This window comes from Gavialis gangeticus, unplaced genomic scaffold (genome assembly GCF_001723915.1).
Source record: "Gavialis gangeticus isolate Ggan-Ray unplaced genomic scaffold, GavGan_comp1, whole genome shotgun sequence".
Taxonomy (NCBI): Eukaryota; Metazoa; Chordata; order Crocodylia; family Gavialidae; genus Gavialis; species Gavialis gangeticus.
In genome coordinates, this window is record NW_017729014.1 from 22,522,087 (window position 1) to 22,549,510 (window position 27,424).

At 56.0% G+C, this 27,424-nt stretch overlaps 1 protein-coding gene across 4 annotated transcripts in view; it reads right to left on the reverse strand.

The window, feature by feature from the left end:
• Positions 1 to 27,424, reverse strand: part of ECE1 (endothelin converting enzyme 1) — a 57,621-nt gene that overhangs the window by 8,077 nt on the left and 22,120 nt on the right. For 2 of the 4 annotated variants that reach the window (XM_019512009.1, XM_019512008.1), the window contains 12 exons: positions 23,793 to 23,879; positions 16,476 to 16,617; positions 16,047 to 16,259; positions 9,020 to 9,144; positions 7,631 to 7,777; positions 7,337 to 7,402; positions 6,219 to 6,410; positions 4,626 to 4,768; positions 3,727 to 3,841; positions 2,582 to 2,692; positions 1,533 to 1,631; positions 886 to 963 (listed from right to left, as the gene is read on the reverse strand). In XM_019512009.1, the coding sequence (XP_019367554.1) occupies positions 886 to 963; positions 1,533 to 1,631; positions 2,582 to 2,692; positions 3,727 to 3,841; positions 4,626 to 4,768; positions 6,219 to 6,410; positions 7,337 to 7,402; positions 7,631 to 7,777; positions 9,020 to 9,144; positions 16,047 to 16,259; positions 16,476 to 16,617; positions 23,793 to 23,879 (1,518 nt within the window). Of the gene's footprint in view, positions 1 to 885; positions 964 to 1,532; positions 1,632 to 2,581; positions 2,693 to 3,726; positions 3,842 to 4,625; positions 4,769 to 6,218; positions 6,411 to 7,336; positions 7,403 to 7,630; positions 7,778 to 9,019; positions 9,145 to 16,046; positions 16,260 to 16,475; positions 16,618 to 23,792; positions 24,339 to 24,382; positions 24,525 to 27,424 lie in introns of those variants that run through there. The other 2 variants (XM_019512010.1, XM_019512007.1) reach the window with 2 other exon arrangements.

The window sequence follows — 27,424 nt, forward strand, 5'->3', positions numbered from 1 at the left end:
CCCACCCTTGTAACCTGTCTAGGTCCAACTGTAGCCTGTTGCTCCCCTGTATTGTGCCCACATCCCCCCACATCTTAGTGTCATCAGCAAACTTGAAAAGGGTGCTTTGCACCCCCTCGTCCAAATCACTGATGAAGACGTTGAACAGGGCGGGCCCAAGGACCGAGCCCTGCGGGACCCCACTTCCCACGTCCTTCCAGGCCGAGAAGGACCCATCCACTACCACCCAGTGGTACCAGTGAATTACTACAGACTTGAGTGCTGTCCACATGCAGCTCCTCTTCCCCTCAGGCCCTGACCAAGAGTTCACTTATCTGACTGCACGGACATGGAAAGACTGGCCCACAAGTGGCCTAATTCAATGCAAGACAGAGATGTTGCTGCTTAGGGAATGCCAGAAGCTTCTACTGAAGGCATCAAATCGACTGCAGTCAAAGCATCTCAATCTCTCACATAGTTACTTCTCCAGACAGCTCAGTCTGGCACAGGAGATGAACACACCTCTGCCCAACTACATGGTACCTTAGACCAGGGCAAACAGATGGAGAGTGCAGCAATGATCCTCGGGCTGGTCACCTCCAGACAGGGCTGCTGCCACGCACTCCTGGCTGCCAGGACTGCACTGGGTCTATTTCTGGCTCCCAGTCTTACCCTACGTAGCCCAAAACAGACACAGGACCAGCTCCTCTCAGCAGCATTGCTCCCACAGAAGATACAGGCGTCCCAGTAAGAATCAGGCTGATGGAGCGCGTTACTAGCAGAGGCAATAATCAAGAAGCCTTCATTTTGCAGCTGGTCTATACATCAGGGCTCCTACCTGTGGGCACCCCTGGAGTTTTCTATAGCACAGGGTGAGAGCAGCAGAAGACGAAACATCCAACTTACATCATTGAACACCTTGTCCAGCTCCTTGGGGTCCATGATGAACTTGGGATAGCCGATCATATCATAGATCGCATCCACCTGGGTGAGGTCAGGGACAGGAGAAGAGGAAATGGCGAGTTTAGTATCGCACCCTGCAAGGGTGTAAAAGCACTGATGCAACGTGCCTCCCCCACGCTCGCTCTTCCTGCAGAAAGTGTTTAGAGTAGACATGCAGCACAGTGGAACCAAGAAGGGACTTGCATCACGGCTCTGGGCTTTTTGCACAGCCACTCCATGTCCCCCATCTTCTCCATGCACTGGGTCCCATCTGTCACCCACTGGGAACCAGCCTTAATAGGCTGAAAGGTAGAAGCCCACTTACGGGATCATGCACCTTTGGCCATGGGGAGCTATCAAGTGAACTGGCAGAGACTGAAAGATGGTACCATCAGAAAATGCAGCTGTTGAGAGGCTATCCCATGGCACAGGCCTATGAAGTTTACATTTAAGTGATTGAGCAATGGCCTGTTGTGCTAGTTTCTAATAAGACGCACCAGGGAAATCCCTAGATCTATTTAAAACCCACTGGAGTCTCAGGATGTGAATGCAGGGGCTGGGATGATGCCCCCGACAACTGGGACCCAGTGCCCCCCATGCTTTGCTCTTGCCTTCTCCTTGGCAGATTTCCTCGTGTCTTCATCCATCCAAGACAGGTTTGCCAGGCTTTCCTTGAAGGCCATCTTAATTTCTGTAATCATTTCCTCTGCCTAGAGAAAATAAGAGGCCATGGGGTCAGCCGGAAGCCCAAAAAGTGAACCCTGCTCTGCAAGTTTGGAGACATAAGTAAAAGTCTCTTGAAACATCTGGAGGAGCCCACGCCTCTCGGCTCCAGGCTGCAGACAGGGCTCAGGCGCTGGCGGTGCTGTCCAGCAGCTCCCTGATAAGGCCCATGACCTATCCAGGGAGATGGCAACAACAAACAATGGCTCGTTGTTGCAGACAGCTGTGCTCCGTGTGAAAGCAAGCGCCCATCCCAGAAGGAGCGCTGCGGCCCATGAGAAAGTCTCACTGGCTGCAGGGCCCTGGTGTGGGGGCGGAAGTTGGGCTTTGCCAAATGGAAGTGGGCAAAGAGAGTAAAGCACTGCCCTTCATATCCATGTGGGGTAGCATCAGCCGTCCAGGCCCGGGCCGGAGACACAGCAGCCCCCCACGTCAAGCAGAACAGCCAGCCCCTCATTATGGGTAGGAGCCTGGATGGCGACCCACCAGGTCTGGGCTCTGTTCCCAGCTCGGCTGCTGTCAGAGTGACCCTGGGCAACTCTTGTGCCTCAGTTTCCCCTTGGAGAAAATGGCTTGAATTCCTGCAGAGGGGCTTAGAGAAACCACAGGGCTCTTCGTCTCCCCCATGACGGAGCAGCTTGTGTTGTGCCAGGGCACAGGCAGCTGCTACTTATTAGAGCCGCAGCTGGTTTGGGGTGCGGCACCTCTTCCCCCCCCTTGGGAGTTTCCCAGAGGCCTCTCTGCCCCCCCACGGGGACAAGCCCTTGAACCCGTAAACACCGCGGTTTTGGGAGCTTTGCTTTCACATGCAACGTTGCTCTTTGCAAGACAGAGACTTAAACTGGCTCCAGATTTGCTCCTGGCCAGGCTTCCCCAGCCAGTGGAGCCCAGCCAGGAGGCCACGTGGGAGGCCGGGGAGAGCGCAGCAGGGACGTACGATTTTCTTGCTGTCCTCAGCGAAAGTGGCTTTGACAAACATGGCTCCCAGCGCAAAGCCCAGGTTGCTGTCGGTGTCGCTGACGCAGAACTTCCAGCGGGGCTGGCACGTCTGGAGGGAGAGGGAGAGTCAGCGACCGGACCCATGTGCGCTCCGACGGGAGTTTTCCCTCCCTTAGCTGGGAGAGCCTCGGAGCCACGCTTGGTACTCAAGCCAGCGATGCCTCCCTGCCCAGGTGCCAGCCAGAATCAAGAAGCCTTAATTTTGCAGCTGGTCTATAACTCAGGGCTCCTGCAGTGGTGCTTCTGGTGGGCACCCCTGGAGGTTTCCTCCGGGCAATGCCGAGCCTCACCCCATGGACCAGCTCCTCGCACCCATGAGTGACAGCACCAAGGGCAAAGGGGAAAAACAACCCCAGCGCCTGCAGGCAGAGCTGGCTTCCTGCAATTCATGGGCTGCTCTTATCTCGCCCTGATAACCGGCAAGCTGGGATGGCTCAGTGGGGGTGAGGAGACGACAGGGATTTGACTGAGAAAGAATGGCTTCCCTTTCCAGGCGTCTGCTGGGGAAGAGCTGCCTGGGAAGGGGATGGGGTTTGGGCTGGGTCATTTCTGGAAGCCGTTTCACCGGCTGGTCAGAGGATGAGGTGGCCTTTCTTCCCAGCTTGTCTGCAGCAGCCACTGGAGCTGCGAGTCCCGGGTGCAGGGTTCAACAGTCAGGTGCAGACTCCATTAGCCGTGGCCAGGTGGGGTGTTTCTGGTGGCTTCAGCTGGGCCCAGGACAGCCTTCAGCAGAGGCAAAGCAAGCGGCCACTCGGACTTGGCCGACCCACTCGGTCTCTGCAATGCCCGCAGCAGAGCTCCTGAGAGCTGGGCCCTCTGCGGGGGAGCTTCTGCCTGCCTACCTCCAGGCTGGCAGCGTGCGATGCTGCCAGATCACAGAGGCAGCCCTAGGTGAAGGCAAGGCCAAGGAGGAGCGTTAGCTCAGCCTATGTTTCTTCTCACCCTTTGGGGAATGCGAGCACTTTGCGGGGACAAGCTGGACTGGAGAGTAACCGGAGGATTTTAAATGGGATTTAAACACTGCCCTGGCTAGAGACATGCACTTGCCAGGTCATCAGCCCCCGTTCTGTCCCGCACGCTCACCTTCTTCATCCCATACATGGCTTCCATAAACTTCTCCTCTGCATCCTGGAAACGCTGGTCCAGGAAGGAGCTTGTTTTCCTCACCAGGTTCCAGATCATGTAGTTGTTCAAGAGGCTGCAATGGAAGAAGGAAAAAAAAAAATGCTTTTCCACTAAATATTGAAGTTCTCAGCCCTGCTCTCTGGTGGAGCTCCCACCTCTCACACGACGGCCCATGGCAGGGACCTTTTGTTTGGTATCTTACAGCCTAAGGTAGAAACTCAGCTCCTGCTGAGACCAGGTGATATTGTACTCGAGGCAGTGCAGGAGCAAGGGGAGGGTGGGGGTGCAGAAGAGAGAAAATCCACAGCAGTAACCACAGTGGAGGCTGAGGCAAAACTGGTGCGGTGGGGCTGAGAACAGGCCCCATCCTATTCTACCTGTCAGGCATCTACGTGGCCCTTAGAAATGTCAGTGTCTACATGCGAGCCTATTCCCCTTTGCTTGAGCTCCTGAAAAACAAACGTATCTACTCCTATTAGTGCTCTCATCTTAGCCTGCAGACTGTAACAAAAAGCTAGGAGGAAAAGGCATTTTGCAGGGCTTCAGGGTGGAAGAGGCTCACACTTAGATATCTAGATAACTAAATGCCTAATCGATGAACAGGATCCAGCCCCTGGAGCCTTTGCAGTCTTTCGAAACAGGAACTCCTGGAACCGGCCTTCCCCATCTCCACACCCGATCTCCCACGCACGCAGCGGCCAGGTGCCTTAGTGCCTCTGCAAACAGCCGTGCAGGACACCTGCGAGATGCGACCGGCAGAAAGGTTGCGCCCGTCTCCCGGGAGTCGCGAGAGCGTTGTACCCTAAGTGTCTCTTGGCACGTGGACCAGAACCGTTTTAGGTGTTAGCTGCTCTCACCATTTGTCCGTGTTGAGGATGAGGGTGGAGACTTGCTCCAAGTACTCTTTGGCGTAGACCACGACTGGCTCGGACTCGTTGAGCTCCACCGGGTAGAACACGGTGGTGAGGAAGGGCATCCAGTCCACAGCCGGCGCCAGGCTCTGGAAGAAAGGCAGAGCTTAAAACACCATGTCTTGCCCATCTGGCGAGTCCCAGGGCACAGAAGACAGGGCCAAGTTACAAGATGAGCCTACGAGCCTAGGGGCCGATCTGTAGGACAGCTGTAGGTCTAAGACTCCCCGCTACTCTTCCCAGCACGACTTCATTACAAAAGCCTGTCTACCTGTCTCATGCCTATTGATTCCCATCACCTTTGATCTTCACTGTCATGCATTTGCATGTTCACAGACCTGCCTTTTGTGTACTGGCTTCTGTTCCACCCATGAGAGCACACAAAACACCAGCAGATTATGCCTGACGAAGGGTGTTTGTGCCCAAAAGCTTGCAAAGAACAATTTTTCCAACTATTTAGCTGGTCTAAGAAAAGACATCACATCGACCCAGAGAACCTTGTCTGGGCTAAGACCCGCATTGTAGGTTCAGCACCACCAAGGTGCGTCTGAGGCTGGGGTGGATGGTGGGGGAAGGAGGGGCTGTATCAATTCAGCGAGGCGAGAGATCATCATGAACATGATGTCCTGCGGGTTGGGGCGTATGGACGAGCTTCTCCACTGTTGTCCTCCGAGAAGACCCTGACTCACAGGGCAGGTTCAGTAAGAGGTGGGAAGACCCCTGGTCCTCGCGTGCTGGCCTTGCTGGCAGGATCGCTGTTTTATCGCCAGCAGCTACTGCCGTACGTTCCTTAAGCGGGCCTGTACGTTCGGACTTGGCCAGCCACCCGTCCTCTTTGGGAGCCATTTCCTTTCCAGAGGGAGGCAATTACATCCCTGAGGGTCTAACGAGTTAATCGGACTTTGCCGACTCAGGTTCCCATGACAACTCCTGCCTCTGGAGGTCAAAGGGGAGAGAATGATTTCCTCCCTTGATCCCTCGTGAAAATGAAGAGTGAATAAATCCAGGATTGCGTAAAGGGGATGAGCAAGGTGATGAATGGGGTGAGCTGCTGTCAGTCCTTGGAGGAGAGACATGACGGTACGGATATCGCCAGCTGGGCTGTCTGAAGGGGCTCGGCCTGGAGCCTCTGCATCACGACGCACCGGCCTCTGAGGCCCGAGTTCAAGGACGAGCTGTGCCGGCCCAGACAGTGCCGGACATAAACCCCTACAGGGGCATGAGGCCCTTGAGGGGCAGCGTTGAGTGGCAGGGGCAAGAAGGAGAGCATCACAGCACTTGGCACCTACCCATTTTAGCTTTTTATGTGTGGTCATTAGTGATCATTACTCCCCTTCTTGAGATGGGGAAACTGAGGCACGGAGCTTTGCATGAGGTCACGCAGTGGGTCAGGGGCCTGGCTGGGTAGACAGTCCAGGTCTCCTCAGTCCCTGGCCCCTGGAGGAAGCGATTCCTTTTTCCCAACTTAGCCTGTCGACAGCTACGACTGCCCAGGACCAGACCTGTCCTAGCAGGTACGGGAGCCATCGCTGTCCTTACCTTGAGATCCCTGGCTGTCATTTTGTGGTAGATCACCTCCTCGTCTCTGCGCTTCTCCTGCGGGATGGTGATGTTGGCCAGGGCTGTCTCGAAGTCCAGGATCTGTTGCATCTGCTGCCGGGTGGACTCCTCGTCTTGTCCCCCCAGGAGCATGCCCAGCTGCACCATGTAATTTAGATACCCTGCGAGCACCTGGATATCAGAGCCAAAAGAATAAGGCGAGGGCTCAAGCTGGCAGGGAAAGGCCTGACTTCTCTCAGTCACCGGTAGCGTAGGGACTATAGATCAGTTGAACACTTAGCAATAAAAACACTCCCTGGCCAGCCCATTTTCCCCAGCAGACTGCAAACAAATCCTCCTCCACACATCTTTGCAGCATTCCTTCCTGCTCCTCCTCTGGCCACCCCCGTTCCCTCTCACGGCATCTATGGTATTATTTTCCATGTGCTTTATATGCCGCCCTTCCCTGCAGAGGTGTAGTAGTGTGCTGCCTGCTTCTCCCCTGCAGCCACAAGTTCTCCCCCTGCGAGAGCTCGGGAAGGCAAGGAAGCGATTCAAGCCTCCACCCCAGCATCTAGGGGGATCGTTTGCTCTCCCCAGCGAGAGGAGCTGGATCAGTCAGATTCCACCTGATCAGAGAGGTGGAATTAGCTCCTGAGGCTGCCCTGCGGGAAGCTGGCCTGTGTGCAAAATGGGAATGCCTCCCAGATGCCTGCTTCATGGCAGGTTTAGCCACAGAAATACACAGCTCCCCTTGCAGCAGAAAATCACTGCAAGAGCTACTCAGAGAATAGCAGGCGTGGCTCCGGGAGCTTGTATCCTCTCCCTTTTCATCACTGGCAGATGCGGCATGGTGTCACGCATGCGTCTACGGCTCCTGCTGGAAGAAGGCTGAGCACCTGCTCTGGCTAGGACTGCTCTATGGCTGAGCACCTCCAGCCCCACCTCCAGCGCTGTGTCCCTTTGCGAGCCGGGGAGTGACTGACCCTTGTTTCTGTGCTCAGCAAAGATTCCTAAGTGCCACGAAGGCAGATCCCGGGGGGCAAGCTCGAGTTTAAGCAGCCCACGTCTTGCACTGAGCCCACCCTGCAGATGGACATCAGGGGAGGGACGCCTACCTTTTCATTCTCCGTTTTGTTCAGGTAGTAATCCCTGGAGGGCAGCGCCAGCCCTGACTGATCAACCTGCAAAGCGAGCAAGAGCAGGAGTGAACCCAGCGCATGGCACTGGCAAAGCAGAGAGCTTGGCTACTGCAGAAACCAAACCCATCCAGGAGGGTGCCCTGGGTCTGGCGCGCTGCTGAGCCGTCACCCCAGCCGGAGCCACCCCCAGAAAGATGAGGGGTCTGCCGGGGCCATTAGGCAGCAGTGGCTGCACTGGGTGAGACGGGCACGTTTCGCTGCCGTGCTCACCTGGATGACGTTGCTGTTGGAGTTCTTGGAGTCGGCGCTCACATAAACGGAGAAGAAGGGCGAGACGTGGTAGTGCGCCGTGACCTCCCGCAGGGTCTGGTTGAAGTTATCCTTGTCCCAGGGGTCTGTGATATTCCAGCCGCCAAGCTGGGGAAGGAAAACCCAGAGAGATGCATAAGACAGGACAGGTGAGCAACTGGAAACTCCTTGGAGCCTGGGTCAAAACCGAGGCGGTGAAACAGGTTTTTAGTGGGGGCAGGTGGCTGCTCTGTGGTTTGTGGCTCTTGTCCTCCCCGATCCTTCTACCCAAGGCAGCTGGACAGCAGCAGATCATGGTGAATGACCCATCTCTGGTGTTTGCTGAGCTGTCTTAGTGCCTTGGCCACTTTCTGGGCCAAAGCAACCTGGCATTGTGCCTCCATTGCATCTGGACACTGAAGATTTAACAGATTGGATCTCACAGTGTTTCCATTCCTTAACTGGCACAGTGGAAAAACCACCGCAGTCACCCATGGTGCCTGTACCCATGCCCATGCCTAGGCCCAGGCTTTTCAGCACTGCTTGTACCTGTGGCCTTGGGGGAGATGCTGGCAGCAGGAGAGACTGGACAATTGAGAAGGCAAGACCCGCTTTCTTTAATTCATGCACTTCTGCTGCAATGGTAAAAGCCACTTTACTACACCAGCTCTGTGGACTGGTGGCACCCACAGACCCTGCAGTACAGCATCCACATGGGTAAGACCGGGAAAAATCCTGGCTTTTGGTTAGATAAATGTCCTGTTAGGGAGCAAGGCAGGGATGTAGGCATTTAGGAGGCAGATGCTCGGTCCACCCACTGGCTCCCAGTGTCGCATCCCAGAGACTCGGACAGGATGGGGTACGATTTGCAGAGGCACAAGTGCAGCCAGGCACCCAACTCTCCCTGACACTCCCCGAGACCCTGATGCCCAAATGCCATCTGTGCATTTACTATAAATCCTCCAGAAAATAACATTCAGCCGAGGTGAATGGGGCCGCAGGGACCTCAGGCCGGAGTTGTGGTTGGGTAGCCTTTAAAAGTGACCTCAAGCTGGGCAGATCACCCACGTGGCCCAAGGACTCCACCGGACGCAGCGGATATCACTTTCTCTCCGTGTCCGTGATACAGAGGAAAGACAGACAGCCCCATGCCAGGGCACTCACCCTGCACAGCAAAGCGGCTGCCTCTGATTTCCCATCCCAAATGGGACTGAGGAGGCAGGGTCTGGTAAGGGTCACTCTAAGGGAACCAGTAGGTATGCCATCCCCAGCCAGCCGGTGGGAGCTATCCCCGCCCATCCTAGCCACCCGTGCGGTGCGAATGGGAGCAAACCTTAAGCTCTGTGGGCGCTACGGGTGGACAGGCCTTACCTTCTTTATCAGCTCCATCAGTGGCTTGGCATTCAGCTCCTCGATCTTGGTCTCGTTCATGCAGGACTGGTAGTAACGCTGGGCCTTGCGCTCAGCCTCGCTCGACACGTTGGCGGTGGTGTTTTCTGCAAGACAGACCGGGCGCTGCGTGAGGGGCTCTGTCCGTGCCAGGAGAGGGACGTCGATGCTTCAACCTCACCCCAGTTGGCACTAGGCAGGAGGGATGAGGCTGGCTCTGCCTGGCCTGCAAATCAGTCTCCTCCACACCAAGTCCCTCTGAGGGGCTCTTCCAGCCCCAAGCATTTCAGTGGTACTTCAACTGCTCCCAGGACCCCCCCACGCATAGCTCTCCAGTGCCGGCATGTCTTCCCCTTCCACCTCCAGAGATCTGTCTTGGGGGAAAACCATCCCCAAACTCCTCCCAGAGGCCTCGCTGACAGCTAAGCTTTTCCGACACCCCTCCTTCTCCCCACCCCACTTGCCCTGGGAACCAAATCCCTTAACCTCTGCACACACCCATTTTCAGGCTGTAGATATCAAGGAAGGACTTTAGGGGTAAGTAACTGGGTCCCCTGCAGCCAGCAGGCTTACACGTGGCTCCCAGCACTCCCTCCTGCTGAAAGGCTGGTGCTGGTGTAGCCAGATTAAAAGCTATTCTAACCACCAAGGCTGCTGCAAAAGCTGCATCGGGACTGTGTTGTCAAGTCTGTCTGCAGACCGCCGGACAACTGCCTAGGAGAGCACGAAGCTGCGGCAGGTTGTCTATCGGACTGGGAGATGCTCGGTGGATGCCCGCGGGAACAGCACGGTGGCTTGCTGTATAGAGAGGAGGCTGGGGCGACTCCCAGGCCTCCAGTTACTGACAGACACACCGAGCCCTCCTAACCCTGGCACGACAGGCCATTCTTGCCTGCTCTGCCACGATGCAGCTGTGCTGAGGATATGAAGTCCCTCGGGAGACTCCCCCTCCAGGGTCAGAGGCAGGAGCCAGTGCATCGGGATGGAAATCCCAAATGCAACAGATGGTAGATTGCAGGGCTCTGAGTGATGCAAGAGCTGCTTTGGAAGTGCCCCTTCGGGGGGAGGAATGAAGAAACAGCAGAAAACTCAAGAGGCTGGACGCTGAGGTCTGCTGACGTCTGGACTGATGCAGTGGTCGCCCCAAGCAGTGAGGGCACGCACTGTGGCTGGCTTGGCATCGGTCCTACAAAGTGCTGCACGTGCACGTGGGAGTGGAGGGCTTGGGCTGTGATCCTAGCCTATGTCCCACTCCTGGCTGTGGTTGCCTCCTCCTTTGGCTCTGGCCATGAACCAAGGTCCTAGTATTTGTATTAGAGCAAGCCAGGCATTGCAGCTGCTCAAGAGGTTTCTTTTGGGACTGCATATCCTGAGTAGAAAGCAGGGTAGATATGCCTCTCACGGACTAACCAGAGTAGGTATGAATGTATATATCTGGCTTCAGATGCTGTGAAAGTACATGCACAAAGCAGTCCATAAGAAAGAATATATCCTGAGACCTTGGGATCCTGTTTTTGGAGATAATCTGGTCCCAAAGCCAGAGGGCATCTCAGAAAGCACTGCGTGAAAGCTGCCCGTAGACCGGCTCTCACCGTCGCAGCAGCTGAAGTCCCTGCGTGCCAGCGCAGCGGGCCAACTCATGGCTGGAGCAATGGCAGAGGGGAAAGGCACAGAGGAGGCTGTGCCAATATGTGCAGCCCCCTTACGCTGCACGTGGGCCCGAGCAAGGTCTCAGCTCTCCTGAGCGGGAAGAAGCCAGGCGAGGAGCAGGTCCCCAAGGACCGGGCAAGCAGATAGGAGAGGCAGAGAGGGAGTTATCAGGGCTCCAGCAGTGATGAAGCTCTCCCGGGGGAGGAGGAAGCACGAGAGATATTAGCTAATAAACAGTTGCACATCTGTTGAGTATAAAACCCAAACACAACCCACTTGGCCGAGCCAGATGCAGGAAGCAGTCTCTGAGCCCAGGGAACAGAGCCTCTGTTGCTATGGGAATCTCTCCAGCTATCAGGCTTCATTGCCCTGGGAAGTGGCAATCCAGAGAGAAAACCCTGCAGGAGGGAGCTCCGGCTGTATTGTTCCACCTACCGCCGCTCTGGGGCTGGCTGCCCGGAGGACAGCGATAAGGGAAGAAAAACAGAAGCCATTTTTCAGGAGCCCCTCAAAGGTCTGCAAATCTCCTGGCTCCACTTGCTGCCCTGCCCTCCGTGCTCCCAGGGCTGGGCTTCTTCGATCATATTTATTTGCAAATCAAGAACCGCAGTGCCTTGGAAGAGAAATGATAAACACTCCCACGGCCAGGGTGAGAGGCCTAGGGCAGGCAGCTGTACACAGGATGGCCTTTCTCATTGAAGGTACATCCGCTCTAAAGTGCCCTATCCCTTCGGAAGGCAATCCCACACGCTCCCTTAAGGTCTTTTGATAACCCCAGCATCCAAATACTCAAGGCTTTAAAGCAAGACCACACTCTGTAGGGGCTGGCTTTGCATCCGTCCCCCCGGCCAGGCAGGAGAGCATGACCCGTAGATCATGGCCGCGCTGGGATCCGATGAGGTTTCCCTTCCTAAAATGCCACTGTTCTGTCATCTCAAATCCTCCAGTTAGGAGAAGAGGCTGCTTGAACTTGCAAGGCAGGATCTGCCTGCTGTTGACCCTAAATCCCCTATCTAGCGAAGATGCACAAGCTCTTGGAAGTACAGACGGGGAAGCAGAAGGGAGAGCATTTCATCTTTGTAGGGCAAGGTGGGACCACTCCGGGAACAATGAAGCCACATGGGGTGCTCGTGTTTAAAAAGAGATTTGATGGATTGAAAAGTGTGCAGAAAGGAGCCACAAAGAGGACTGGACAAATGCCTTTCGTCAAGAACCTGAAGGCCCTCGATCAGTTAGCTAGAAACTCCAGGAGTAACTTCATCAAAGTGAGGCAGTACTTTCAGGGACAGAAAATACCAAGCACTGGTGAGCTCTTCATTTCCACAGAGAAAGGCAGAACAAGAACCACCGCCGGGAAGTTAAAGCCAGACTAAATCCAACCTGCAATACGGCACGATTCTCCAAACAGGGAGGGCGACTGGCGGCTGGAACGAGCTAGCAGGGGAAGTGGCTTGAAGTCTGCAGATGCAAACTGGAAGCCTTTCTGGAAGTGAAACTTTAGCAGAACTCAGGATTTAACCTCACTACAGTGCATAATTATTTGACCTGTGCTACACGGACTAGATGAACTGCTGACCCCAATCTGGTTTCAAATTTCATGCAGATAAGCGTGTTGGCCAGCTCGGGAACCATACTAATAGCAGCAGCACACACAAAAGTGAGATGCTAACACTGTTTTGGTTGCCAGTCCTTTAGAAATCACTTCCTGCTGTAGTCCCAATAGACAACATGGAGAACAGTTCAAAGGGGGTGCTAGAAAGGTGTCTCACAGGGGTGTGGAGCCTGCAAGTGCCAGGCAGTGCTCCTGGCAGCTGAGGAGATCGCGTGTGCCGGACCTGAGAATCAACCGAGGAAAGCAATGCAATGAGAACAAGGGGGCTGAGGAACTGGGGGCCCTCCAAGGCACTGTTTACTGCTCGTATAGTCCCGAGTTGCCAGCTCGGAGGGGTCCAGCCTGCAGAGATCAAGCTGGGTGGATCCCAGGGCGCTCCCACTTCGGATGGGTCCACTAGATCCCATCGACCCTTAGGGGCTGTATCCAGCACAGAGGCTCTCGCGTGGCTCTGCCCATGCCACAGCCGCACAGTCACGGGGAAGGCCGGACCGCGTGCATGGCTACAGCGAGACAAAAATGCTGGGGCTCAGCAGGAGCGGAGTCGCCTGATCCTCAGCTCTCCCCCATCCCCGGCAGGAGCTGCCTTCTGCAGCCTAGCTAACTCTTGCTGGGCCCCTTCGAGCTGGGCAGCATGCGAAAACCACCCGCTACCCGGGCGCAGGGACGGGTTCCTTAGCATCTCCTCGGAGCTGCAGAATAGGTCGCCAGGCTCCCTGCTGCCACTCTGAACGCGTTTCACTGCTGCACACATTTCCCCTTCACAGCCGGTAGCTAAAACCCAACGTTTTCTTCACCAAAGACCCCAGAAGCGCGGACCCCCACGAAACGCCCTGGAAGCCGGGAGCGGCCGTGCTGGGACAGGGACTGGAGTCTTGTCTCCAGCACATGTGTTTGTCATCAGCGCTGCCAGTTCGGTGCAACATGAGCAGGTCGGGTTTCTCTGCCGGCTGCAACCGCCGTGTAACGTTAGACTCAACGTTTTGCTCTGTTGTGTAATTCAATTTTGGTTTAGATTAAAGATCTGCAGAGATCACACAAACCCTGGAACGAGGCAGCTGGAACCCGCCTGCGTGTTTTGACTGTCCCTTGGCAATAGCCAATTTACAAAATTAAAATCCCGCGCAGAGGCGCTCTCCTGAAGTTAGACAGACACTTGGCTGGGATGAACCCCCTCAGGGACGATCCTGCCTCGAGCAGGGGGCTGGACTAGTTGACCTTGTGAGGTCCCTTCCAGACCTACTTTCCCATGTGCTCTATTATTTTCAGTCAACTTTGGATGCACCGCTTCCATTTGGGCCCTGACATCAAGCGCAAGGAAATGGCAGGAACACCCCTCTCCTACCAAACAAAGGCCCTCTTCCCAATCTCCTGCTTCAGATAATTACACCCAGAGCCTAGCGCTGTCTTTTGAGTCAGGAGCGCTGATAAGGAACCCCTTTGTTTGCTCCAGGGCTGCACAAAAAGGCCCCGGGGGCTGCTGCAGCTGTGCAGACAGCGCTGACCCACTTCTCCTTTGGCAGGCAGACATTCGTGCGGGTCTGTGATCAATGCCCTGCCGACAGCGGCAGGCGGCTGCAGGGAGCTCTCTGCTGCTTGCTTGAAAGTTATTTCCCCTTCTCGCCCAGACAGCCCTGCTCTCACACCGCTCAGAAAGCTGCAGCTGGTTTGTATCAACAGCCAATTCGCAGGCAGTCCCGAGCTTGGCTTTCTGGGTGGCTGCTGCGAGCCAGCCAGGCCCATCCCATCCCTTGCAGAGCTTAAGACGCACATCACCTTCCCCGAGAGCATCGCCCGCCCTGCACAACTGCTCCCACCCATGCACCAGGAGCATCCTGCTGAAGTGCAACCTGGACGGGGGGTGTCTTTGCATCCAGGGCACGGCATGTCCACCTCCCTGAGCCAGTGGTGCTACCGCTGCACAGACACGTGCTCCTTGCCTGCGGGGCTGGCTGCGCTCCTTAGACCACAAAGGTGGCTCGGGTAGAGTCGCCTAGCCCACTGCAGAGTTTCTGCCCTTGCTTAGGGTCTGACGTTTCCTGCTCTCCATCCACAGCAGATGGCAGAGGGGGGTCTGCTCCAGCTGCGGCTTAGAAGTGCAGTTTCTCCATCCCCTGCAAAAATAACTGGGGTTTGGGGCCGGTCAACTGGGGCAGAGCCACGGAAAGCTGGCCTGCTTCCCATAAGCGTGAGAGGAAGCCAGGCCTGGGCATTCAGGGAAGCACCAAGACCATCCAGCAATGGGAGCCGCAGGAAAGTGGCACAGACCCCTTGGTCTCTTCACTGGCTTTCAACCCTCCCCTGGCCGTACACTGGGGGGGCTTCCGTAGCCTACAGCTTTCAGCAAGGCCTGGCGATCCTCGCCTGTGCTGGTAAGTCCCTCCCAACAAACTGGCCGTGTCCCCAGCTGGCTCCCTCTGTGACTGGGAGAACAAAGAGGCTTTCTCCGCGGCAAGGGGGAGCGGGAGACGCGCTCGCTGATTCGCTCTGTAAACTCCGAGTTCCTAGACAAAGCGATGAACACAAAGGTCAAAAATCCTGGGGGCATAAAGAAAAATAAATAGCGGAGAGATCTGGTTTCCTGGTTGAGCCCACGGCTGCCGCCTGGGAACGGTCGGCTCACATCCTGCCCCGGCTGCAGCTGGCACCGAGGACCGGCCAAGGCCTCTGGGGCCGCAGCACGCGGCGTGTCCCTGGCACACCCCAGGTGGGGATATATCTGAATTCCTGGGAGGCCACAAGCCTAGCAGAGTGGCCCCAAATCACTTGGGGTTGAGCTCACCCCAGGTCCCTTCCACCTCTGCAGGTCCCAGTCTTCCAGGCAAAGGGTGATGCCTCCAGAAATGCCTGCCTCTTTCTTTGGGCAGCTCATCTCCCTTGCCTATGCCATCTCTTTGCCTTCTGCCACCCCAGGGTGTGCTGCAAGCTGCTGTGCAAGGGTGGGGGAAGATTAGAGGTAGGAAGAGACGCGTGTTTTCTAAGGGGTTCAGCTCCCTGAGCTCCTGGGGAGGGAGGAGGGAAAAGTAGCCGTGTTATTTGTGTTGCATGTGTTGTGTCGGGGTACTGAGCTCTGGAAGGAGCAAACAGCTTAGCCCCTGCCCTTGTAAGCGTGCGTGCATACGGCTGCAGGTACCCTCTTCCACCCCAGCACATCACCCCACGCCACAGCCAAGCTGCCCGAGAGCCAAGTGACTGCCAGGCCGTGTCGGCTCACGATGGCCCCGGGTAATTACTGCTGCACGGCCGGCTCCGACCAGCTGCAGGATCTGCCCTGGAAGCTGGACAGGGAGCATTTTATCAGGGCTTGTTTCATTCCTGGCTCCAAGCTAAAAGCAGCAGTGAGGAGCCCAGCCCACAACTGACTGCTCGGGGAGCGTGGGATCCTCATCTTTCCAAGAGGAGCAGGGAAGTTTCTACGGACCAGCCTGTCCAGCGGCTCAGCACATCGAAAGCCTGTCTCAGGCCAATGCCCCAGCTCAGGTCTGAGGCCGGAGGGCACAAGCACCTGGCTGCCTCTGCTGCTTCTCCCCGCCACGAGGCAGTGAAGCAGCCACCCTCCGTGCCCAGCTGTGGTGTGGCACAGGCATAGCCACAGCCAGCCCTGTGTACTGGATCTGGCCCATGGGCTGCAGGGTGCTGATGCCTATCTTAGGGCATTTCTCCAGGGCCTGGGCACTCGCTTGCCTTTCCCAGCGCCTAGCAAGCATCTGCTTTGTCTCTAAAATGGGTCTGTGAGAGGAGACTCACCCAAAAGGTGCTTCATGATGGCCTGATTGTGCTCCCAGAGCTTGTTGAAGGTGCCCCAGCGCGAATGCCCGTCAGGCACGGGGTTCGCCTTGATCCAGCCTCCGCAGGCATAGCTGAAGAAGTCGTCGCAGGGGTTCACCGATCGGTCCAGCGAGCTCAGGATGGAGCTGGTGACGGAGACGCAGGTTTCGGTCAAACACACCTGGGGTGGCTCTGGAAGGAGAGGGAAGACTATCAGGCCCCATGTCCCGGCGGAGGGGAAATCCCAGCAGGGGAAGAATCAGCACCGCTGAGACAGGAGAATAGCTTGGCTTCTGGTGCAGCACAAGATTTCCTAGGACAGGCCCTGGGACAACCCCAGTGATCCCCAGACCCCGTGAATGGGCCTGCTCCACAGGCAATGTGCGTAGATGCAAAGGAAGGACTTACTGGCTTTATACTGGAGCACCAGGGCCAAGACGCAGGCCAAGACGCTGACTGCCAGAACCACGACCAGTGCCAGGAGCCGCTTCTCAATGTGCGTGCGCTCCGCCCAGCAGCTCTTGCCGTTCCCAGAGCCACGGAAATTCACCTGGAGAGGAAAGAGGAAGGATCCATCCAGCTGGCGAGAAAGTCTGCACCTTCCCACCAGGCCGCTATGGCTCCGACTGGGTCAAGAAAGAGGTCGTTCCCACCGCCCCGGCCTCCTGCCCCTTACAGCCCAGCGTTTTTGGTAAAGATTTTCCCTGCAGATAGCACAGATGCCAACGATGAGGTGTAACTGGGATAGTTTGTTTAAAGTGCCATCCAATTGGGTCTGAAAACTCTTTGCTTATTTCTCATGCAACGGGAGATGCGAGCTTTGCCGTCGGCAGGCACGGCTTCACAAGAGTTTGCGGTCAGCCCGTCACGCCCAGGTCAGCAGAGCGCGGGGACTTCGGGGAGGAACCCATTTGAAGCTTGCGAGCTGGAAAGGACTCCACGCTCACCAGAAATCCTAACAGGAAGGGAGGTACAATGAGAGGAAATGCATGCAAAACACTGCAATCGGAATAATATTTCATGCTCCCGCTATCCCACAGCCATCACCTGTTCCCAATTAGTTCTTGGAAATGTTTTCATGGAGGAGAGGTCTTCCACGAGCTTGACTGATGGACATGGCTCTTGGAAAGGTCAGGCCTATGGCTTTGGCCAAGCAGGTGCTACAAGCCAGCCATGGAAGCACTGACGTGTTGTGCGTCCTCCCTGCCGCTACCTAAATGTTTCCGGGTGGCTGGAAGTGGCAGGGAAGACGTGCAAATGGATGCATGCGATGCCTTCACAGATGCTTGCTCATGAACAGACCTCAGCAGGAGCCGTTTTTACTTCTATTACATAAAACTGTGGAGGAACTGGACATTAGGGCCCCAGGACTGCACCTAACTCCCACCGATTGCAATGGATTTAGGCACTGTGTTATCAGCTAGGCACTGGGCCTAGTGACTTAGCTTCTTTTCAAGTTCCTTCCGTGTATAAACCCCCCAGAGCTTTGCAAAGGCACGACAGGGTCATTATCCCCCTTCTTAAAAGTAATTCTAATAATTTTGAATAATAATACCTAGAACTAAAGAAAAATTTCACAGATTGAGCAAAACGCCCCATGCCCATGTGACGACAGCGTGAAGGCAGGGTGCGCGTGGAGAGCACAGTGCGCTGGGTGGGCAGCGAGCTCTGTCAGGCACATCACCTGGTCTGGGTTTATACAGAGCCTGGTGCTCATTAGCAACCTTTTGTATCCATCACCTAATGGTAATCCAGGCCAGAAGCATGCTGTGGTTACCCCAAGCTCAAGCACAAAACTAAGGAACCCACGGAGTTAAAGTTATATTTGCATTTCTGGTTTGTGGACCTTATCCGAGGTTCCTGTGTGTTGTTGCCAGGATGATGCCAACCCCCCTGTAATGTGTGTTACCCTCAATGGAGGCACTTGGCTTTACCTGTACTGCAGGGGAACACACTGCACGCAGCAGTGGAGGTACGCGCTGTACGGGCCGGGGCAGCACGCGAGACCTGCTGTACCGGAACAGCCTGGCAATCAGGCCAAACCAGCATCCAGCCCCCGTCAGTGGCTGAGGTTACTGATTACCTTCGTCCTGTGTACACATTGCATGCCAGTGCCATGCCCGCGTCCCTGCTGGAGGCCCTCTCCCCGGTTAGACTTTGATCATTGAAAAAAAAAAGACCAGCAAAACTAAAACAAGTGCACGGCGCACAGCTCCTGCACCCACATGGAGCCAGGATGTGAATATATGGCTGTAGTGCCTGCCCTCCTTCTCTTCCCCGTGCCCAGGGTGGGGCCACTCCTAAGATACCATGCATGCTCAAGGTCAGGCTCTGTTTATGCCAAGTCTAGACTCAGCCAGACCTCATTATTCCTGGAAGAGCATATTGCAGCTTTCCTGGTGTTCAGCTTGGGGCTGGGAGAGAGCAGAGCAGGAAGCAGGCGAGAGACAGCCAAGTCTACCCTGGAAGGCTGGCCTTTCGGCGCTGCAGACACCCACTCAACCACATGAAGCTGAGATTGTATCACAAAGAGCCACAGCCCAGCCACCTTTAACCCACCAGCCAGGGGAGCAGCAAAGATACGGCAGCCCTGGCTTCACTGCTAGGTTAAAACCAGCGCACCTATGGCTGCCCACATGAGCACACACCTCCACGGGCTGGGTGGACACCCCCATGCCAGAGCACAGCACTATGTGACGTGCGCTGATCTGTCTCCTCAGTCTGATGCTCCCGTCTCTGCTCCAGCCAGCCAGGATTTGGCCACAGGTGCCTAGTGCTGAGAGGTCTGGACAGTGGCTGGCTGCGCCACTAAACTCCTGCCGCCATCCACAGGCATGTGCATGCCTCCACGAGCAGCAAGAAGCAGTACACTCAATAATTATGTCCCTTTGATTCAGAAGCATGAATCAACCAGCTGCAAGGCTGTGCTCTGCCTTGCCATGGAGCAGCGATTCTCAGCCTGTCTAGACTCAAGACACCTTTCCGTAGACTCGGGGCAGCCCTGCTTAAGACCCTGTGGCAACCTGGTCAAGAATCACTGTCACAGAGCGTAGCAGGATGTGGCATTACAGCTCCCGGAGACAGAGAGCTCTCCGTCCCGGAGCCTGGCAGAGGCAGCGATTCACTGGCACAGGGAAATGTCCAACCTCTGACCACAGTCCATTTTGGGGAGTAATTAGAGTGAGATTAGCATAATCCCCCCTGCTTTTGAAGGCAAGGGTGGGTAGATGGGGCATGAGAACAGGAGAGCTGCATGCAGAGGGACGGGCAGGAGAGAAGGCAACGCAGCAGTGCCTGCAGCGAAGAGAAAGTCAGGTGCCAGAGTACACTGTGGGGTCAGCAGAAGCCCCCCAGGCCATCGAGCCTGGTCCTTTGCCTTTGCATGCCCTAATTTGCCACGTCAAGTCCTCGTTTGCAGCTACAAGCTACAAAGCCAGGGACACAAGAACACCCTGTAGACACCACAGGTAAAAGTAGCCAGGAAGGCCCCGTTCACGCAGGACACGGAGGATAAAAAGGAGTAACAGGAGCAACCACACGCAAGGCACTGACAGCGATAGCAGGAAACGCTGCCATGCCATTTGGGGCTGCAGTGCATGGAGACAGCAATGCAAGCACAGGCCCGAGTAACCCTTGGCGGGAGGCCTAAAGACCAAAATGCTGCAGAGGTGGCACTGGGTTAATGGTCAGCAGACAGCTGGAACCGAAACAGGATGCTCCAGGGCTAGAAGCACAAGTGTCTGGAGCTGGAGCCAATGAGCCAGGGTTGCAGGGGCCAGAACAGACTCACATCCGCTGGGGTCAGGCACAGGAGGATGGAGACATGTAGCGCGGCGCTGAGAGACGGTAAGGGTGGGAAGGGGACCAGGAGGTCACAACCAGTCCACCCCCCTGCTCCAAGTAGGACCAGGCCCAACTCCATCGTCCCAGGCAAGACCCCACTGGGTGTGAGGAACCACTCAACCTGCCATCAGTTGGTCGAGGGCTAATGTAAATGGTAAATTTATGGCTAGGGAAGGAAGCAGGGAGAAATCCAGGACAGCAGCATGGAGCCCCTCATGCCAATGGATCGGGGAGTCTCTGTGAGCCTCTGGCTGTCTCAGCCACTCTTCAAGCAGCCCTACAAGTGTGAAGACAAGCTATCATCAGTGAGCTGGCTTTTCCGGTGGGTCCGGGCTAGCTTACACCCACTGAGCCTCTGGCCCGTGCTATTGTTTGAAAAACATTCAGGTTTTCACTGCATTTGGCCAGCTCTAGTAGCTTTCTGCTGGTCCAAGCTCCCTGGGCAAGGGTCTGTGGGCTGCTGTCTGTCTTGCCTACCATAGCACAGAGAACCCGGCAGCTCCCCTATGCAGTGTTTAAGGCCTCTGGTGTTCCTCCCCAGAAGTGGCCGCACTGCAGGATGAAGGGATTTCTGAAATGTTGATGTTAAAACAAACAAAAATGAGCCAAACAGGACTTTGCCATGGGCTTGATTAAGTTTCACAGGCTGCTTGCAGGGGGGCAAAGGAGAGACTTTTCCAAGTTCAACTACCAAAGCCGGCAGTAGCTGTCTTTGCATTTGAGCATGGCCACAGCTGTTCTCGGCCTGAAGAAGATTAACTGTTAGGTTCCTCGAAGCAGGCGACTGGATGCATCTGCCTCTTTCTACACAGTCCTGCTGCACAGGTCCACGACGCTGCATGCTTAATTGCACCTGACTGACAGCGATTAGCGCTCTACGTTGGCAGGGGAGGAACCATATCTCCGTGAACTGGAAACCACCAGTCCATGAACATGCCCTGGCCCTAACACCGTCTGCCGGCCCTCCCGAGGCACTGCACAGGAGCCAAAACATGGTGTCGGGCACACCTGAGTCATATTGTAATGCAACGTAAACCTTCTTGGGAGGTTTTAATAAAGCTGTTTCTGGCAGAGCTGCCTTCAGAAGGCTCCTAAACGCGTGGCTAATAGTGGCTAGGCTAAAGCGGATCGCATAAGCTGGCAGACTTTGGACAGCGGGCCCGTGTCCAGTTACGGACACTGCTGGGAATATGTCCCCCCTGGGCCTACAAGCGCTTGGCCAAGCACTACTCTTCTAAGCAGCCAGTAGCTTTTCGCTGGGTCCCCAGGGCATCATCCTTGTAGAGACGAGTGGCTCTGGGTCTTCCAAGGACTTGAAAAGGTTCTCATTGCTCAAAAGTCACAGGCTACCTCCGTGAGCGAGAGGCAGGCCCCTTGGAGGCTGCTCAGCAGCACGTCATGCCAGCTGGATGGAGACAAATGTCTTCTCCCAACAGCCTGGGACTTTAGCTTGGCAGGTGCTGCTGCTCGAGTTGGGAAATGGGGTGCTTTGTCCCTCTGTGCCTCAGTTTACCACCTGGGGGACTGGTGCTGCCTGGCGAAGTGCTCAGATACGGCAGCGATGGGGCATATGAACACCTTGGGTGGGCAGGACGAGCTCCGTGACCCCTGTGAGGAGGATCAGGGGCTGACCTGCTGCATGGCAGGCCCTGGCTTCTACTGCGGTCCATTCAGAGCTGTCTTTGAGCTTGCTCTGCTAGCCCCAAAACCACTCACACATCTCCTGGTGTGTGCTTGGGTGCTCCACCAGCTCTCCCTCACAGCTTTAATAGTGGAGCTTGGCTTAGACCTGCACTGGCTTGTCTGTTCTTTACTGGAAGAAACAGTGGGGCACGGGATGAGACGCTGGGCAGAGAGCTGCTCAACTCCGTCTAGACCAGCCTTGAGGACCCAGAGCAGGTCCGAGCTTGCTGGGTCCTCCAGACATTGCACTCGCCCCCTCTACTGAGATAAGGTAGAGCCCTGCCTTGCCTTCTGCCTCCCTTATTGAAATAAAGGGACCAGGGATGTCAGACTGGACCAGTGAGAAGGCAACACTCATGCAAGATGCTGTCTGGTGGGACAGGACAAGCTAAGAGGGACCTTGAGAGAGTCATGCAGGGCTGGTCTGCCCCTGGAGTTACAGCCGAATGGATGTGGCACTTCAGACACACGCCCTCTTGGTCCAAACCAATTTGCAAGTGTAGAGAAACCCCTGGGCCTCTTGGAGAGGAGCTCTAGGACGTTCAGGGGCAGAGGGGCTGCAACTCCCTCCTTAAAGCTCCCCTTTGCCAGCAGCAACCTTTGCAACAGCAGTCCCAGCATACTGACAACCTACTGTATGGACCGGCGATGCCTTCTTATTTCCCCAGACTGCCCCACGGATCCACATCTATCCATTGCCTTTAATTGGTAAGACTATAACCTCCCTGGGATACCACTGTGTGTCCAGACAGTGCTTTGCACAGTGCTGCAACAGGGCTCCTATGGGCTCTGGTAATACAAATGAACAAAAAATGCTGTTTTCATCGGGTTTTCTTTTTCCCTCCAGGCCACAAGGCCCGATATAACATGACACGGCCACCTGCATCACACAGGCAGTAAAATCCCACCTAGCGATTCCTGCTACAAGCCCAGTCATTTGTGGCTGAACTAGAACATCTCTTTTATAACAGCTGGGCTCAAAGGCACCAAGTGGCAGAGAATTAACCACATCCCTTGGCAGGCCGTCCCAATCATCCTCGCTGCAGAGGAGAAAAAAATCCGTGCTGGCTTCAGCTGCTAGCCACTGGGTCTTGTTTGTCTAGCAGATTAGAGGGCTCGGCAGTATCAAGTGTCTTCCTCCTGCTTATGTAACTCCAGACAGTGGTCAAACAGGATGAGACAAGGTTTACCTCCCAGGCTAATCCACACTTGGCCTGTGGTCAAGTTGAAATTCAGGGCTGGTGGGATAGCTCTCGAGGGCGCACACCCAAAATACACCCTTGGTGTTTCTGCTGCCGGCCAAGGGCCGCTGTGCTCCTCGCAGCGTGTTGGCTGGGGTGCCCAAGGTGCACGTCACCCCTAGGAGCTGTGAGTGGTGACGAAAGGAGCAATGGGGGGGAGGGACTGCCGGGGAACCCAGCGGTGTTACAGCAGGGGTAGTCGGCCTGCAAAGGGTGTTGCTTTGAGGCCGCTGTATCCAAGGCTATGGAGCAACAAGAACCAGAGCTCTGCGCTAATGGGGACAGGCGAGAGGCATCGGCTTGGTCAAGAGAGCTCATGAGACTGTCTGTCAGGAAACCTGGAAAGCCCAGGTGGCTTGTCGGAAGCAGTCCTAGCTCAGTCTGCAGCTGCTGCTCAAGTTCAGGGATACTCGCACGTGTCCAGCCTTGTGAGAGGGGAGACTGACCCTGCGCCCATACCAGAGGCCACCGAGACCTGAAGGGACTTCCACCAGGTCTAGCACCCAGGCCACGCGCACGCGCAGGCCTGAAGAAGGGTGTTTGTGCCCAAAAGCTTGCAAAGAACAACTTTTCCAACTATTTAGTGGGTCTAATAAAAGAGATCACATCGACCCAAAGAACCTTGTCCACCAAAGAAGCACATTTACGACCTGTCACTCGAGCCAAAGCACCCCACCTGCTTTGGGGGTGGAAGCTGCCTTTAGGGGCACGGGCCTCACTCGCCTCCCCCAGCTCAAAGTGCAGAGGGGGACTGACAGCAGCCGGCCCACCCTGACCGCAGGCAGCACTGGAGCGGGGCAGCTCCTTCCTGCCTACCAGGGCCCCATCCTCCACCTTCCCAGCGTGGTGGCAGGGAAATCATACAAGGCGACCCCGCTGCAAGTCATGTCCCCCTTTGCCTCTGGCTGGCAGCTGCATCACGTGCAAAGGAGAAGGTGTTGCGGGCGCGAGCACCTACCTGGATCCCATTAGGGTAAACTTCTCCCTCCCCGATGGAGTCCACCAGGTCTTCCTCGTCCAGCGTCGCCCGCTTGTAGGTCGACATCTGAAATGTCAAATGGAGAACAGATTCCCTTAGCACCTCCATCGTCCGGGGCACCGACAGGCGCCTGCCCCCCCAGCCAGGCACTGCTCTGCGAGCCGGAAAGCTGGCGCATCAGCTCAGGGCCTCCTGGCTGGAGCCCCATCGTGCGGGACCTCTGCTCATGATACCGAGCCGGTGGCCCCAGAGCCGGCAGTCCCAACTGCTACCAACGGAGCGGCTGAGCAAAGGTAACTGGGGGCCACTTCTCCTGCTCGGACTCGCAGCGCCTTCCCGGAGAGTCCAAGTGAACCAACGCCCGGGAGCGTGAGATGGGCTGGCACGGGGACATCCGCCCAGCCACGTTAGAGATCCTCCACGAGACTTCGCGCTAATGCTACCCAACACGTCTGAGCTGGAGGAACTCGGAGAGGCACAGGAGCAGTCAGCCCAGCCTCTGCCAAGAAAACCTTCCCCGTCTCCGCATCTCTCATGCAACCCTCCTGTTAGCCTGAAGGAAACTTTCCCTTTCAGCGGGGAGGTGTCCTGCGCAGCGAGGGGCCGCGGCAGCCCGGCCCGAGAACATCAGACGGTCACGTTTCAAAACACAGGATCGGGGACGGAGCCAGGGAACAGGAAGTAAAATAAAGGCTGCCTGCGTTTGTAAAGCTACATTCCACAGCAGGAGCCAGAGGATCGTTGCACAGCTTCAGACGCCACCCCTCTTCCCTCGGGCTGGCTCCACCCCTGCTCCAACCCCATCTCCCACTTATCGCCCAGGAAGGATGGCGAGGAAGCGGGGACCAGCAGGCAGGGAGGTAGCGAGGGACATGCTTGAGGAGCCGTCATGGCCCAAGTGCCAACGTCATCCTCGCGGGACCTTTCCCCCTGCGCGCCAAGCGTGCCGGGGTCTGCGCGTGGGGCGGCTGGGCTCTCCCACCCAGTGGGTCCAACATCTGGGGAGCGTCTGGTTTCTGTGACATGCCCTACCCCTCTGCCCATCGCGACTACCACCGCCTACCTCACTGCCGCTAACAAATACCAAATCCGGGGGCTGCTCCGGCATCCTGGCCCCTCTTGCCCCGCTGCCTGCCTTGGCCCCGAGCAGAAGCTCGGCGTGAGGCCTCTGGGACTTGCTCCTGCTCCTGATAAGAGGGTCTCCCTCTGCCCACCCCACTCACCCCCGAGCCCTGGACTAGGGACGGGGCTGGGAGAGAGCAGTTTGCCCAGGACACAACAGACCTGGACTCTCTGCTGCCTCCCCTCCCACCCAGGCATCGCTTCCACCTGGGCCAGGCAGTGCAAGGCACTCCTGCTGCAGTAAGCCAGGGCCAGACTCCCAAGCCAGCCCGCTGCTTGTAGCCGTGTCAAGCCCAGCCCCAGGCCCTTCCCAGTCTGTACAAGCTTGACCGCCCAGCCCTCAGGAGACGCGACAGCAGCACAAGGACTGGCTGGTGCAGGTCCCCGTGGCAGCACCGCAGCTGTACCGAGGGCCCGCTCAGACCCAGGACGCTCACTCACATCCCCAGCATGATAAAGATCCTGCCATTGGTTTGAGAGCTAGCTCATTTAAAGCTGGTGTGGCTGTATCTACCCCTGCTGCAGTCGCACCTCTGTCTGCAATGTGGACATAGCCTGGAGCAACGTTAACTCCCAGCTGTGGGCTCGAAACGCGCTTCCCAGCACGCAGGGATTTGAACAGGCCGACTGCCAGGATGCGCCCATTCCAGCCCTGCTAATAAAGCGTTAACCTGGATCTCTGGCTTTAGTAGGCTGTAGTTATTGGGGGTTTAGGGCACTTCGTCCCCCCCACCCCACATGCCCCATAAACACTCCCTTGCCAGCTTAAACGGAGCGGAGAGATGCAGAGACACGCGTTTGGTATTGCACAACACTTGCCTCCGCTCTAACAAGCCTTTGCTCAGCCTCTTTAAATGTCCTGCAGGATGTTGCACCTGGAGTTAATTCCTCACTCAGTGACTTGGGCTATTACTTGTCCAATTCCCCCCCAGCAACAGCACCGATCATTCCCCTTTTACAAGACTAATAACCAGGCACCCCACCAAGGTCTGTTCCCTCCTGGCTCTCGCACTTCTGGAGCATGTTATTAATATGCTGCTACTTTTAATCAGAGGGTTGTCTACATCCATGCAGTTCACTTAATCCACCTCTTTAAAAGCTGATAAATATTAAGACCAGGGTGTAAATAGGAAATAGTTGGAGATCAAAGGAAAAGCTCTGCTGGAAATAAGCGGTAGATTGTCCAGGTCTTTGATTTATGATACAGGAACAGGCATGCCGCCCAAAACCAGCCACTCGTGGAGGCAGAATCATCCGATCTGCGAATGCTTGCTGCTGCCATAAATCCCACAAGCTGGTCCACGCAGGTGGGGCTAGTCAAACTGTCTGCCGAGGCACGGGATGCCCTGCAGCAGCGCGCAGGATTGGGGCTACAGAGGGAAATCCTGAGCACAATCCGCCGGATGGAGCGAATGGCAAGATTCAATCCGAAAGCATAAGTCAGGGACTCCACACGCTGTAACCTGTTTTCACCCCCCGTCTTGCCATTCAAACGCTGCACCAAAACTGTAAGATGCTTATACTTCAACAAACAGGACTTCTCTTCTAGATCCCCGGTCCTCCAAGAAGCTCACTGCATTTCCCAGCTCCATGCACAAATCCCCAGCCTGGAGTTGTACCCCCTGGGGAAACGTCGGCACGAAAGCCTAAGTGATGCTCCCAGGGTGAGAGACTGAGGATTACAGTCAATGACAAAAGCCAGTTGGTTTTTAATAGCAACAATTTTGAGCCTGGATCTGTGTGAGAGGCAGGTGCAGGATGTGGGTGTTCCCTACCCAATGTGCTAAAAGCCACAGAAAACTGCCTCCGCTTTATGTTTTTCAGTATTTAAAGCTCCATTTGGATGTTGTCTCTGCCCAAGTTATGGCATCGCTTTGAATTCAGGGAGGAGCAGGAGGGTCAGCTCTGTGCGACCCGGGGGCAGGCAGGGATGGTCTCAGCACTGATCCAGGTGCCCAGGACCCCCAGTCCTGTGCCTACAGCCCCTGGCCACTGCTGCAATGGAAATCACACTTCCGCGCATGCACGGTCTCAGCTGGTGCCTCTTCAGGGCTGCCACTAAATAACCATCTAACGAGTAGCTAATGCTATTAGGATTTAGTTCCCAGCAACATTTCCGGCCTGCCGCAGAGCGAGTGCCGACGTGGAGAAGGCCTGGGCCTGGTAGCACACAGACGTGCCAGATGCCGGCTGAGCAGCCAGCACCCAGGTGCAGCAGATGCCTGCTGCCTGCAGCCATTAACCAAGCTCGAGTGGAGCCAGCTGCAAGGAGAGAGGTCAGAGGCGTGTGCAGAATGACTCAGGGTTGGGGAGGCTGCCGGGGTGTATTTATAGCCCCGCAGCTCTGCCAGTCAAATGCCTGGTGCAGACACCCTAGTCTGAAATACAAGCGAGAGGAGCAGGGCCATTTTGTCAGAAGAAAGTCTCTTTTCTTGGAGATGATGGGATCCAGGCAGGCAGCTCTGCTGGCCCAGCTACAGAGAGTTAAT